Raw genomic sequence first — 14,930 nt, forward strand, 5'->3', positions numbered from 1 at the left:
GATGATAATGATATAAAAAATATATATATATATCACTACTGTAGGTATATATAATATAATGACGGACCTGCTGGACACTGTCAGCAGACTCCTAAACTACTAGTATGAAGAAGATAGAAAAAAAACCCCCACCACAGGTAGGTATACAATTATGGACGAGCACTGACGACACAGAGGTAGCTACAGCAGTGGACTACCGTACTGCGTCTGCTAGTATAGCGATGATAATGATATAAAAAATATATATATATCACTACTGCAGGTATATATAATATAATGACGGACCTGCTGGACACTGTCAGCAGACTCCTAAACTACTAGTATGAAGAAGATAGAAAAAAAAAAACCACCACAGGTAGGTATACAATTATGGACGAGCACTGACGACACAGAGGTAGCCACAGCCGTGGACTACCGTACTGCGTCTGCTAGTATAGAGATGATAATGATATAAAAAATATATATATATCACTACTGCAGGTATATATAATATAATGACGGACCTGCTGGACACTGTCAGCAGACTCCTAAACTACTAGTATGAAGAAGATAGAAAAAAAAAACCCACCACAGGTAGGTATACAATTATGGACGAGCACTGACGACACAGAGGTAGCTACAGCCGTGGACTACTGTACTGCGTCTGCTAGTATAGAGATGATAATGATATAAAAAATATATATATATCACTACTGCAGGTATATATAATATAATGACGGACCTGCTGGACACTGTCAGCAGACTCCTAAACTACTAGTATGAAGAAGATAGAAAAAAAAAACCCACCACAGGTAGGTATACAATTATGGACGAGCACTGACGACACAGAGGTAGCCACAGCCGTGGACTACCGTACTGCGTCTGCTAGTATAGAGATGATAATGATATAAAAAATATATATATATCACTACTGCAGGTATATATAATATAATGACGGACCTGCTGGACACTGTCAGCAGACTCCTAAACTACTAGTATGAAGAAGATAGAAAAAAAAACCCCACCACAGGTAGGTATACAATTATGGACGAGCACTGACGACACAGAGGTAGCTACAGCCGTGGACTACTGTACTGCGTCTGCTAGTATAGAGATGATAATGATATAAAAAATATATATATATCACTACTGCAGGTATATATAATATAATGACGGACCTGCTGGACACTGTCAGCAGACTCCTAAACTACTAGTATGAAGAAGATAGAAAAAAAAACCCCACCACAGGTAGGTATACAATTATGGACGAGTACTGACGACACAGAGGTAGCCACAGCCGTGGACTACCGTACTGCGTCTGCTAATATAGAGATGATAAAGATGATAGAGATGAACAAAAAAAATATAACACTACTGCAGGTAAATATTTATATAATATAATGAATGACGGACCTGCTGGACACTGTCAGCAGAATGCGTTTATAGAATAAAAAAAAAAAACACCACAGGAGTGTTTAACTTTTTCAGGCAGACAATATACTGGTGGTCACTGGTCAGTCACACTGGCAGCAAAAGTGTGCACTGTACTCCTGCTATAACTGCACCCCAGTCTCCCCCACAATTCAGCTGTGTGAGCAGTGAGCACTCAGCACAGTCAGATATACATAGATATATCATGCAGCACACCGAGGCTGAGCACAGATATGGTATGGAGCGTTTTTTTCAGGCAGAGAACGGATTAAAAAAAACTAGCAAAACTCTGCACTGACTGTACTCCTCCTAACAGCTCTCCCCAATCCTCCCCACAATAAGCTAAGCAGCAATCAGATCAACTAACTACTAACAGTAACTATAAACGGAGAGGACGCCAGCCACGTCCTCTCCCTATCAATCTCAATGCACGTGTGAAAATGGCGGCGACGCGCGGCTCCTTATATAGAATCCGAGTCTCGCGATAGAATACGAGCCTCGCGAGAATCCGACAGCGGGATGATGTCGTTCGGGCGCGCTCGGGTTAGCCGAGCAAGGCGGGAAGATCCGAGTCTGCCTCGGACCCGTGTAAAAAGGCTGAAGTTCGGGGGGGTTCGGATTCCGAGGAACCGAACCCGCACATCTCTACTAATTCCACAATATCCCTTGTGGATGCTAGAGAAAATGGCATTACTTCTCTTTCTCTTTTGGCCAATGGTGCCATGAAAATATTGCTGAAGAAATAAGGGTGTCTTGAACTGCAAAAGTTTGGGAACCTCTGGCCATTAGCCAGTGTGGGAGTGGGGCATGAAGGGCCACCGGGGGCGGGGGGGGGGGGGGGGGTGCAGTGGTAGAAGCCCATGTTTAGGTGTATGGCCAGTCTCCAGAGGTGGTCTGGGCCCCTTCATAAATATATATAGTAAATACTGCTAATGTATGATAATGTACCAGATTAATAACAGCAATGCACTGTAAAAACTACACTGTGCAGTATAAGGTAACACATGTATAGTGTATAATTCAAGTACACAGTCTAAAACCTGATCCCTAGAGGAGGAGATGGGCCTGTAAGCAGTGGTTCCCACCTTGGAGTTTCCTCTGTACCCCTGTGGTCCAGTCCAACCCTGTCATTAGCTGATGGATTCACCTTTGTTTCTTACATCGTATAGATGTAATATTATGCTTGTGGGGTTCGCAATTTTATTCAAAGCTTATACTGAAACAAATGTTTAATACATTGGGTATGAGTGTATTTGATGTATACCTGATGTAAACCAGCCACACATGCTACCAGTCTGAACAATTCTACCTATGGGCGATTTCCAATTAGCCATGGTAATTTCCTGCTAATTGACTCACCCAGGGCAATCCTATTAGCCTCAATGCTGGCAGATGTCGGAGATTATGTCTCCGGTACACAAAACAAAACCCATGATTACCAGCCCTTAGAGCCCCGTTTTGTTTGCAGTAACACATGGATCAGGGAACTTATCCCGGATCCCATGTGTTTTCACCCAAAAATGAGTAATTTTTCGGCTGAATAAAATGGGCTATAATCGCAATAATAACCAGGTTTTTTTCAGCCGAAATATTAGCTCTGGTAATTGGATACCGCCCTACAGTATGTGTACAGTACTGTATGTGTGCATTTTTTTGTTATTTTTTTAGTGAACACAATTCACATTTGCATTTCATTAGCAAATGTGTTCGAAATCAGCATCTGTGTCTAATGGGGTTTTACCTGCAAGTACCCAGAACAAGAGAAATGTTATACATTCAGTGTTCAATCACAAACACAAAAAAAGCAGCACTTGTGGATTTCCTTATAATTTAATTGGTTCTTTAAAATCAAAACTAAATTAAATGGAATACTTTGCGAAACATCATAATGGTTTTGTACTGGCCTGCTGGAGTCATAACAGCTGCATATAAAAGTTAACAACGTGGAAAAATGCAATATTACCAGTCTTCCTTACCTATTAGACCTTCTTCAGTAGTAGATGTGACACTTTGGTAGAGCACTTCAGATAATTGTTTGTCCGAAAGTTCTATTTTCTCAGCTGTAAGATCCATTATTTTACGCTTAATTGTTCCATAGTTTGCCTCATTGGTATCTGACGCAGAACTTAATGATGTCCAGTTATGATGTGATTGGATGAGTGCCATGCTGTCTTTAGAATTCCTAATACACTCTACACCATATATATCGTCTGTACAACAGTCACTCGATTCAACTTCAGCAATTAGGACATCCATATGCATATGGCGATAAGTGCTTAAAAGATCCAATCCCTTTTGACTTTGGAAAGCTTGGAAATTGTCATGAGAACTGCTGGAACATGATGTCCAACTGCTGCAGCCGCTGTCCATAGACTCTACTATAATGTGGTCATTAGACGCTGCTTCACTGCTAGCACAAGAGGTAACATTTGAGTTTGTAGGGTATCTGGTGTGCAGGCAACTGAAAGACAAATATAAAGATGATTTATTATACTGTAACTAGATGTAGTACAAATTCAAAATAGTTAACCTGTACCCATGGTCGGACTGGCCCACAGGGGTACCAGGGAAACCACCGGTAGGCCCCACTGCCTGAGTGCCCACTCCTTCCTCTAGGGATCAGGTTCCAGACTGTGCACTTGTATTAGACATGGTAGATATGTTGCATTACACTGCACTAAACTATTGTGTATTTCAAGCCGCTGTGTAGGCTGGCCACACCCCTAAGTATGGTCGCCTATAACTGCATTCCCCCGGTGGGCCCTTCATGCCCCAGTCCGACACTGCCTGTACCATTCGTTTACACATGGATTTTGCATCAGTGCACTTAGATGGTCCATCCAGAACACTTTGTGCCCACTTTCCGCTAATAATGTTGGCAGAGGAATGGAGAGCCCTGCTCGTAGCTGCTTGTTGGGCGTGCACTATACTCAACCTCATGCTTGCCGTCTTTTCCTTTGTTAGCACAGGCAGCGTATGGGTATAAGTAGTGCTACTCCCACTGATTAAAGGGATCCAGCAGTCTATTGGCACTGTGGATAGCAGCTGTGGTAAGAAACATTTACTTAAACCCATTCGCTGCCTGTGCTAACAAAGGGACAGATAGCAAAAGCGAGGCTGTGCATAGCGCATGGCAAACAAGCAGCTACGGGCAGCGCTCTCCCTCCCTCTGCCGACACTGAATCACTGGTGCATATTGGAAGCGACTGGATCTGACAGGGATGAGCATGGCCCACCACTGATGTATTAGAAATCTACCTGTGCCCCCCCCCATGCATGTCTATCCACTATTAACAGCTATTCCTCCAGCCTTAACAGTCATTGTTTCAGATACACCTCAGTCACAACCAGCTATATTGTCAAATGGGGCTTGGAAACCGTACACTCAATAGGCTCTGAGTCACTGACATTCAACTATAATTACTTTACTCTGTATATTTATATATTACTAGCGGTATATTTAAATCCGTATGGTATAATGAGCATCACTAACTAATGAAGCTGAACCTAAAGGATGGTGTATATTGATGTGACTTATGGACGAACTATACATTTGAGGTTTATTCCCACGGGAAATTTATATATTTCATTCAATTTTATGTTTTTAATAAATTTGTATTTTTTATGCCTCTAATACTGGATGTGATTTGTAATTGTATTTGAGCCCTCATTGGTGATAGCGTCACCATCTGTTTATTTTTTTCTATTCTTTTTAAGAATAACTACACTTCCCCCTATGTTAGGTAAGTAACATATAATAGTGTGCATATTTTATTTATAGACAAGCTATAGGGGTATATTTATCATCAGGACTTGGTCCTGATAATTTCTTATTGCGGCAATAAGAAATTAACCACTTGACCGGCGATTCCCCCCCCCCCCCCCCCAAAGTGGCAGCGATGGCATGGCACTGGTAAGGGCTGCTGAAGCTACACTACACTGCTACACTGGTATAAAAAAATTATAAAGTACTGTATTATGTTCACTTTGGCCCTGGTATAGAATAGGAAGCTGTCTGAAGTGACTGTGTATCGCGCTCTCACCCTGTGCTTTGCTTACTGCCTCCATTTTGACTGTGGGTGGAATTCTTTTTATTTTTTTAAATTTGCAAAAATAGAAAGACAAATAAAATTTCCATTCATTAAAAATGCTTCATTCAAATAATAAAGCATTTTTTTAATAATACTAATCTAATAGAACAGGTACTGTTTTGCATAAAATTGGAAACCCCCCCTCTTGAAATTCTGCGTTTGCCCCTGTGGAAACGCAAAGGGCTTCATACGTTTCTGTTAGGTAAGATTTTGGTCACTCTATCATGACCTCAATGTAGAGTCATGGTATTTGTTGTATTTAATTTACATAAAGGTGTGCATATTGTGGTGGTACCCAGAGGTATTGATAAATGCCATGGTGCCCAGAGCAAGGGCATGTTTTTGTGTCCCTCTCTCCTCTACTGAATTGGAGGCCTAAGCAACATGTGGTGGCATGTTATATTTGAATAGAAACAATATTTAAAAATCCTAAATTGTTGACAGGGCCCGTTCTAGACGTGGAGCACAGGGCAAACAAAGTTCCCTCCCATGTTTAAAATAGGGTCAGTGTGTGCCAAAGGCTTGCAACAACAATATAGGGGCACGGCAGTAGTGTCCGTTATTCATATTATACCACAAAGTAGTATCCCTTGTACACGTTGCGCCACACAGTAGAACCTGTTAAACATGTTTCACAAACAGTAAAGCCCCTTATACACGTTATACTATGGTTGAGCCCCTTATACACATTACACCATGGTAGAGCCGCTATGGAATTAGCTTTATTTAACTATTTACAGGTTGAGTCTCCCTTATCCAAAATGCTTGGGACCAGAGGTACTTTGGATATGGGATTTTTCCGTATTTTGGAATAATTGCATACCATAGAGAGATATCATGGTGATGGGACCTAAATCTAAGCACAGAATGCATTTATGTTACATATACACCTTATACACACAGCCTGAAGGTCATTTTAGCCAATATTTTTTATAACTTTGTGCATTAAGCAAAGTGTGTCTACATTCACACAATTCATTTATGTTTCATATACACCTTATACACACAGCTTGAAGGTCATTTAATACAATATTTTTAATAACTTAGTGTATTAAACAAAGTTTGTGTACATTGAGACATCAAAAAACAAAGGTTTCACTATCTCACTCTCACTCAAAAAAGTCCGTATTTCGGAATATTCCGTATTTCGGAATATATGGATATGGGATACTCAACCTGTACTTGTTTAATTGAAATTAATTAAAAACACTAAATATGCCCCGACTGACTTGACCTCACAACCCAGAAAGAGGTGCTGCAGCAGCTAGGGCAGAGAGAGCTGCTGTAGCATCTGAAGACTGAAGTAAAGACATGTGCTGCAGCTTCCAGGAAAGAGAGAATTGCTGCAGCACCTAGGGCAGAGAGAGCTGCTGCAGCATCTGAAGTAGACATGTGCTGGAGCTTCCGGAAAAGATAGAGGTGCTGCAGCAGCTAGGGCATAGATAACTGCTGCAGCATCTGAAGACTGAAGTAAAGACATGTGCTGCAGCTTCTAGGAAAGAGAGAGGTGCTGCAGCACCTAGGGCAGAGAGAGCTGCTGCAGCTTCCAGAAAAGATAGAGGTGCTGCAGTAGCTAGGGCATAGATAACTGCTGCAGCATCTGAAGACTGAAGTAAAGACATGTGCTGCAGCTTCCAGGAAAGAGAGAGGTGCTGCAGCACCTAGGGCAGAGAGAGCTGCTGCAGCATCTGAAGTAGACATGTGCTACAGCTTCCAGAAAAGATAGAGGTGCTGCAGCAGCTAGGGCAGAGAGAGCTGCTGCAGCATCTAAAGTAGAGACGTGTTGCAGCTTCCAGGAAAAAGAGAGGTGCTGCAGCAGTAGAGGCAGAGAGTGGTGCTGCAGGACAGAAGTAGCCACGCTGCACAGCTACAAGCAGTGTGCCACATAAAGAGGGCGGGCAGAGCTTCAGCATGTGCTGGCTGTCAGTGTCTCCTGCTTTCGCCTCTGGTCTGCCCTGTTCCCTACCTAGTCTCTGAGTCCTCTGCTTCTCCTCCTCCTGCTCTGTGGCTGCCTGTACAGCGGTCAACGGCACAGCAGTGGAGTTGGAGACAGCAGCGGGCCATGTAGCTTTTTCAGCTCCCGAAGCTCGTGGTCCACTGGAGCCACCCTTGCTACACCTTTGGTGGTAACCTTAATAAACTTGTGGTATCCAGTGTGGAAGTTCTTGGTGTACTTTTAAGAGTATCACTTATACTGTATATCAGCTCAACTAGCAATTTGCAATCAATCTGCAATCAATAGAAAGTGCAGTACATATCTCCTTCCTTTATCTTTTCAGTGATACTATGACAGGTCCTTCAAGTCTTGTTACCATGTATGAATGCTGAGGTCTGGTTATGGCTGATCTTCCAATCACCTTTATCTCCTCACTATCAATAGCAGGAAGAGAGTAGCTGAAATAACTATTTACATAATTACAGGATTCATACTGTTGTGAATTCCACTGTAGCAACCCTCTACTATTCAATTCTGCATATAATATACAGTGGTTAGACAATGTAGTCTAACCTAGATACAGAGATTAAGCCTTGCCTGATTCAAATCCCCCCACAGACTCATTTCCTGCTAAAAAGTTACATCTAAATAATTAACAAACGTTACCAGTCAGGGGCGTAGCTATATCCCGGCGATCGGGATCCCGCCGCCAGAAAACCAGCGCCGGGATCATGATCGGCGAGAATGCAGACAGCTGCCCCAGGGGTATTCCCACTCGTGGGTGTCCACAACACCCATAGAGCAGGAATAGAACCTGTGGCGAGCTCAGCGAGCCATCGAGTCCGCAGTGTGGTGAGCACAGCTATCTAACGCTCACCCCGATGCCGGCATTCTGATGGCTGGGATCCCGGTATCGGTATACTGACCTCCGGGATCCTGGCCGCCGGGATTCCATCCCCAACACAGAAATAATTAGCCTGGCTAACTGTGAAATAGGAATGCAATAACTGCATCATAATTACTATAACAGTTTGGTGATAATATTAGGGTATATAAAGTTCATATATTTATTTAGTACCAAATGTCTTCTGTAATGCATACAATTTTATGGAATTAAGGGAGGCTGGATGCATAGCAATGGTATGCATGATTATAATAAACACATAGATTAGCTCTCTCTGTCTATGGGAGTATGTATGCTAACTCCAACATCCATACTCATAAATATCCAAACAGTATGAAGTGTTGGAGAACCCGCTATCAAGTACAGTGGTAACCCACATCATTCATAAACTGCAAATACCATGACTGAAATAATGCTGCCCACATACAAGGTATTCTCTGTATTAAACAGTGTAGTAACACAAATAAGAAGGAATTATCATATTACTGAAAGGATAAAGGAATATACAGTATACAGATGTAGCCATGCTCATCTTACTGCGATGTGGAATGTTGCATCACGGCAGCCGGCGATTGCTTCATTAATTTCCTTTTGGAATGAATGAAGCGATTGCTGGCTGCGAATAGTCGCAGCCTGGCACAAAGCCATATTGTAGCATGCTGCATTGCAGCAAAGATGAGCCTGGCTACATCTGTATCCAGCCATTTACACTTAGACAAACCACGAATATGGGTTGGTTGAGATTACATAAATGTCCATAATACGTACATAGAAAAATAAGACATGCTCTATTAGGATTAAGGGCCTAATTCAGTAAGGATAGCAAATTTGTTATTCTTTGGATCGCATGCCGGGGGCCGCCCATCGCTGGGCAAGGCCCCCCTGCATGCTGAACGCCGCCCCTCCCCCTCCTTCGACAAGCAGAAACTGCGATCGCATCACAATTTCTGCTTGTTAGCAGAAACAGAGGAAGCCTCCTGCTGCAGGAGACTCGCTGCCATCTTCCGGATCGCGGTGGCTGCGTGTGATGTCACACAGACGTCGCGATCATGCCCATGACATGCCCCTGTTCGTGCCGCACCACCCCCCGCAACGCTCCATCTCCTTCCTGGAAACGGAGCATTGCCTGCCCCGCGACTGCAGGCAGAGGTAATCGCATTTTCTGCGCCCCCCTGCAGGAAATGCGGGCGCATGTGCAGGATGGGCGCTGCGCATGCGCCCACATCTTTTTCTCAATAATTCCAGTTGGATCGCACACTCCGATCCAACCTGAATTAGGCCCTAAATCCACACTTCTAAAAGGTAATTGTCTTTTAATATAACTAAAAATGTACTTTCTTGTCCAGAACTGCAAGATCAATTGTCCTAATTGATTTCTGGACAGAAGAAATCCTACATGAGGAGGACTACATTATACTTTGTTATAATAAGCAATACTACATTACTAAGCACTAATCAAAACTTTACCTGTATCTTTTTCCGCATATAGATATACCCAGAGGCCATACAGTCCCACAAATCCATTCCACTTTCTTACTTTCAATGTGTTTTACCTACTTTGTATGGAAATTATTTATTAACAAATCCCCTATGTCTTGCATATTGCTTTTACCTTCACAAACCCCAAATGCCTAGTTTAAAATATCTTTCAGATACTTAACCACCTTGTCCCCAATGCAGGTACACTCTCCACACTGAGGTGTAGCCCTTCACAGGGCACTTGACTGAGAAAAAAAAATCATTCCGATCCTACAAAAACTCAAAATCCATGGTCCTAGACTTCTGAGACACTTACTAACCCACGTAAGAGACTGTGGCACAGGTAGTATTTAAAAAAAAAATGCTAGACATCTTGTTCCGGCATAAGCGGCTGCTAAACAGAACAGCTCAGCTACCGCCCGGCTCATACTCCATTGCACAGCCACTGACCTCCTTCGATTCAACGGCACCTCACCTCCTTGTCACCTGGAGCCCTCTTGGGATTATATGGAGAGGTTCCCCATGCTTCCTGTACCCAGCTAGAAGCAGAGGCAGCAGGCATATCAGCGCCACACAGATTCCAGTATGGCGCAGGACGCCATGGGAGTGGCAGCTATGGATCCTACTCCCTTATGCAACACTGAGGACACAGTAGCTACTTTTTCAGCCTCCTCTGCGGACCCCACTGTCTCCCCCTCTCAGGTACCCTGCACTGAAGTTGCTTCAGTCACATGGGCCATTTGTACAGCCAGTGAGACAGGCTATGGGTCCCATGTTGCAGGCAGAGACTGCTGACATCAAGTCACAGTTATCTTAACTGTCTCAAAGAGTACTGTCTAGTGAACATAGCCTGGTCGAGTTAATTCAAGATGTGGCAAACCTAAAAAAAACATTGGCTAGAGAAACTGAGAAATTAGTACTGGAACAAATTTAATAATCTGGAGAATCCTTAAATATACATTAATTTACGTATTGAAGGGCTGTCGAAGTCTGTGAAAGGCACTGGACGTTATGATTTTATTCTTAACACTCTTCCGGCATAGCTTCAAATTCAAGGGGACTTTGTCATAGAGTGGGTACATCATGGAGGGCCGCAACGCAATGATGCTGACACACATTCCCGTGTGGTTGTCACAATCCTGACATAATCCCTCTTGTTTTGTGACTTACCTCTGTCATAACTCCTGCCTGCATCCATTGTCTAACAGGTCTGCTCATCTTACAAAGCTGCAGTCTATGTTGTTGGCTACCGAATCTTCTGATTAGCCACCTGTGTGAATAATTTGCAGAGTTCTGAATTCAGCTGTGAAATCTGTCCATGCTGTCCCTACATAGCAAACCCAGCATGGCACGCTAATTCCAGTTCCAGCTTTCCACAGTGCTCTGCTCACTTTCCGCTTCCTCAGCATTCGGCCTACTTCCTCCATGTCAGAGTTCCCTCCAAAACTCAGACAAGGGTGCCGCCGTGGCACTTGCGATCAGGTGACCGCTGATTCCCCAACCACAGACTCTTCAGCGGTCACCTGGCTCTGCACACCAATCTGCTGCTGTTCTCTGCTTTACAAATTCCAGGCCTAGCAGCGGTCTTTTGACCATATCCTCCAATCACCGCTCTCCAAGGGTATATAAGGATTGCACAGTGCCTTGAACAATGTCTCTTCCGAGCTACGTCCTGGCTCCAGACTTTTAACTTCTGTTTCCAGTAGTTTATCCACAGTCTGTATTCCTTATCAGTTCCAGCCTGACTCAAGTGACACCTATTGTTTCCAGCTCAGCACGATGTCATCATCGGTTTTAGTCCGATAATCACATCATCGGTTCCTGCTCAATATTAGAAACACCATCGGTTCCAGCCTGATATAAGAAGCACAATGGATTCCAACCCGATATTAGAAGCACCATCGGTTCCAGCCCGATATCAGAAACACCATTGGTTCCAGCCCGATATTAGAAGCATCATCGGTTCTAATCCGATATCATAAACATCATTGGTTCCAGTCTGATATCAGAAACATCATCAGTTCCTGCCCAATATTAGAAGCACCATTGGTTCCAGCCCAATATAAGAAGCACAATTGATTCCAGCCCGATATTAGAAGTACCATCGGTCCCAGCCCGATATCAGAAACATCATCGGTTCCAGTCTGATTTCAGAAACATCATCGGTTCCAGCCCGATATCAGTAGCATCATCGATTTCAGACCGATATCCACATCATCGGTTACAGCTTGATAGCTGTACCATTATCTCCAGTCCTGTCTACATCCAGTGCCACTCTATTCTTGCCAGCTCTTCCATCTGAGATAATCTGGTGCTGTATCGGGGAACCTAGTCAGAGGCCCGCGACCTGCACGTCAGACACACCTACAGTAAGTCTAAACTTACTTGCAGGAGTCCCTAGACCGCCGGTTTGTTAGACTCCGTGCCTCTGATCTGGCTATTCATCAACCCTCCGGGACTAGCCAGTCTCCTGCTGCTGCTCATGCGCACGAATTACCTCAAGCCACCCAGCTTTCTCCATCAAGCTTCCACCACTGGTCCACCAGTGTCACAGCCGGGAACAAAAAAGACCCCAGTACCGACAGTGATTTTGTTCAAATGTCTGAATTACCTCCACAAGGAAGCCTTTTTGGCTTCACTGCGATAGCATAGGTATTCCGTTTGGGATTCGCACAAGCTGTTAATATTTCAAGCTTATTTGGCAGAACTCACAAAGGTCAATAAGGCTTTTCTCCTTTATGTTCCCGACTGGTTAAAGAGGGCAGTAAATTGCCTTATTGAACCCGGCTCGACTTTGACTTTATGATGGATCCTCATCTGTGGACTTCACATCTATGGCTGATGCAGTAGCATACCTAGGAGAGTAAGCTGAGGAACATCAGGGGCATAATTCAGATGCTTCAATATTGGTTCTCTCCTCTGATGACTGGACTTGATACTATGCTGTTGCTGCTGTTTCTTGTGGGACTCGAGCCAACAAGCCGCATACATTTTCTACCCTGTGTTCTCCTTGGGACTATGTGGGTGCCACTATAGTGCATTTCTGTTGTAATGCTTATGTTGACTGGGTTTCTTGGTGGTCATTTATGTTTAGTTTGGTGACTACTCGAGGGTCCTTCAGATTTACACTAGATCTAATTAATTTTGTAAGATGCCGTTCTGACTTTATTTATTTTTATTCTTTTCCTCTGTTTTTGTCTTGTACTACCCTTCTGCCCCCCCTCCATTTTTGTCCATTATGATGGCTATTTTTAAGGTGTATCTTCAAAATAATCACTCTTATATTACATATGATTACAGGTCTCCAGAGTTGCCCTAATGGTGGATTCTAGAACAAGGTCATGGAATTTGGGGAGCTTCAACTCTCCCCAAAAGAGGAAAAAAGTTATTTTGCATCTAAACAAGCTTAAAAGTGATATTGTTTTTCTACAAGAATCTCATAGTTCGGTGGTTAGTTTGGTTAAACAACATTTGCAAATAGAGCTTCTTTCCTCGAAAATAGACCCTGAGGGTCGATATCTAATATGTGAAGTTTTGTTAATGGTTCACAGATTCACCTCTTGTAATGCATATGTGCCAAATGTATATTCAAAGGTATTTTTTCAACAATTAGTTGCCCCTCATCAAGATGGTTCCTTGTTAGTTTGTGGAGATTTTAAATTGATTTTCTCAAAGGATCCTGACAGCAAGACGCCGTCTCACTGGGTGCTTAGGTTCCCTAAATTTGGTGTACCCACTTTTCCAAATAGTTTGAATCTGCTAGATGCTTGGAGGGTTCGCCATCCTATAGACAAAGAGTATACTTGTCTATCTGCGGGAGATGCAGTTAGTTTCTCGGCTTTCGGGATCCCTGCGGTCAGGATACCAACGCCAGAATCTTGATAGCCAAGGGAAACCCGAGGGGGAATAATTAGTGTAGCGAGTAAAGTTCACCACCAGGCCCAAAGCGTGGGGACATCCCGCCTGTCAGCATTCCAGCGTCAGTCTTATGACCGCCGGGATCCCGACCGTTGGGATCCCATACTGAATCCATCTGCGGACCACAGCACCCTCTCTAGAATACATTATTTGCTCCCCTATGCTGTTACCACACATATCAAAAGCCAATCTGCTTCTTAGGTCATGCTCTTTTGTGGCTCGAACTTCATGTGGATTCGAATAAAGGAGGTTGCAGGTTATGCAGATTTCCAGCATACCTAGCTCAGTACCTGAAATTTTGCAATAAAACTGAGGCAGCATGGGAGGAGTATCATTTATTCTTCCATACATGGAAGTACCCAATATTATTTTGGTGTAGTTCTAAAGGGGGCTATAGTATCTTATACTGCTTCTTACAGAAAAAAAAATTAATATTACTCTTTTGAGTATTTTATTAACACCCTTATTTTTGTATCACTTTCTAACCCATAGCTTCTGCTTCTTTCTTATTAACACATATTAACACTTTAGTATCTTAATGGTGTGCTGCCCTAGGGTGGTTGGGCCTGAGCCGACTTTGTGGGGTCCAAGCCCTGGACTTATGCTTAGTTAGGGACCTCCAGTAATAGAGCAGCCGTAAGTGGCCTGGAGGCTTTTCATATCTTTTGCAAAACATATGTAATGAAGAGCTCTACATTTTCTATTATTACATAGTATATAGTTCTTCTTACTAACAGCCAGCAGAGTGCGTGGGAAAAATCCCTTTGTTTTTCTTGTCTAGAGTAACCCCCTCCCGCAGCACCTGAGGAATGTTACCAGCTTGATTAGAGCAGTTTGCCATTATTTATTGCAGAAAAAAAACTGTCCAAGGATTACCTCCATGTCCAACGAGCACTCACTTACACTTCTTTCCCTGCTAGACAGAATAGATTGAATTATCTGGAATCCAAAAACCACTTTTATGTTCTCTTTATTACATTGGAGAATAGGAACACTTTCAAAATAGATCATAGTTTTCATAAATTTGGAAACAAAGCAAATTACTTACTAACTAATTGCAGGAAAGTAAGCCCCCTATAATGCTCCATTTGGTCCATCTTGCCGGCGGTTCTCCTACTACATTGGATGCTCAGGTCATGTAGGTAATGAGAACCTTTTATGAGAAACTATAAGCTAGAGCAGATGAATCCTC

The 14,930-nt window shown here is 43.1% G+C and overlaps 1 protein-coding gene across 1 annotated transcript in view; it reads right to left on the reverse strand.

Moving 5' to 3' along the window:
- The window catches only part of LOC134934643 (rap guanine nucleotide exchange factor 6-like), a 349,143-nt gene that overhangs the window by 69,340 nt on the left and 264,873 nt on the right, over nucleotides 1-14,930 (reverse strand). The window contains exon 21 of the mRNA XM_063930028.1: nucleotides 3,387-3,871. Coding sequence (XP_063786098.1) covers nucleotides 3,387-3,871 — 485 coding nt within the window. The remainder of the gene's footprint in view (nucleotides 1-3,386; nucleotides 3,872-14,930) is intronic.

Source organism: Pseudophryne corroboree, chromosome 6 (assembly GCF_028390025.1).
Source record: "Pseudophryne corroboree isolate aPseCor3 chromosome 6, aPseCor3.hap2, whole genome shotgun sequence".
Lineage (NCBI taxonomy): Eukaryota > Metazoa > Chordata > Amphibia > Anura > Myobatrachidae > Pseudophryne > Pseudophryne corroboree.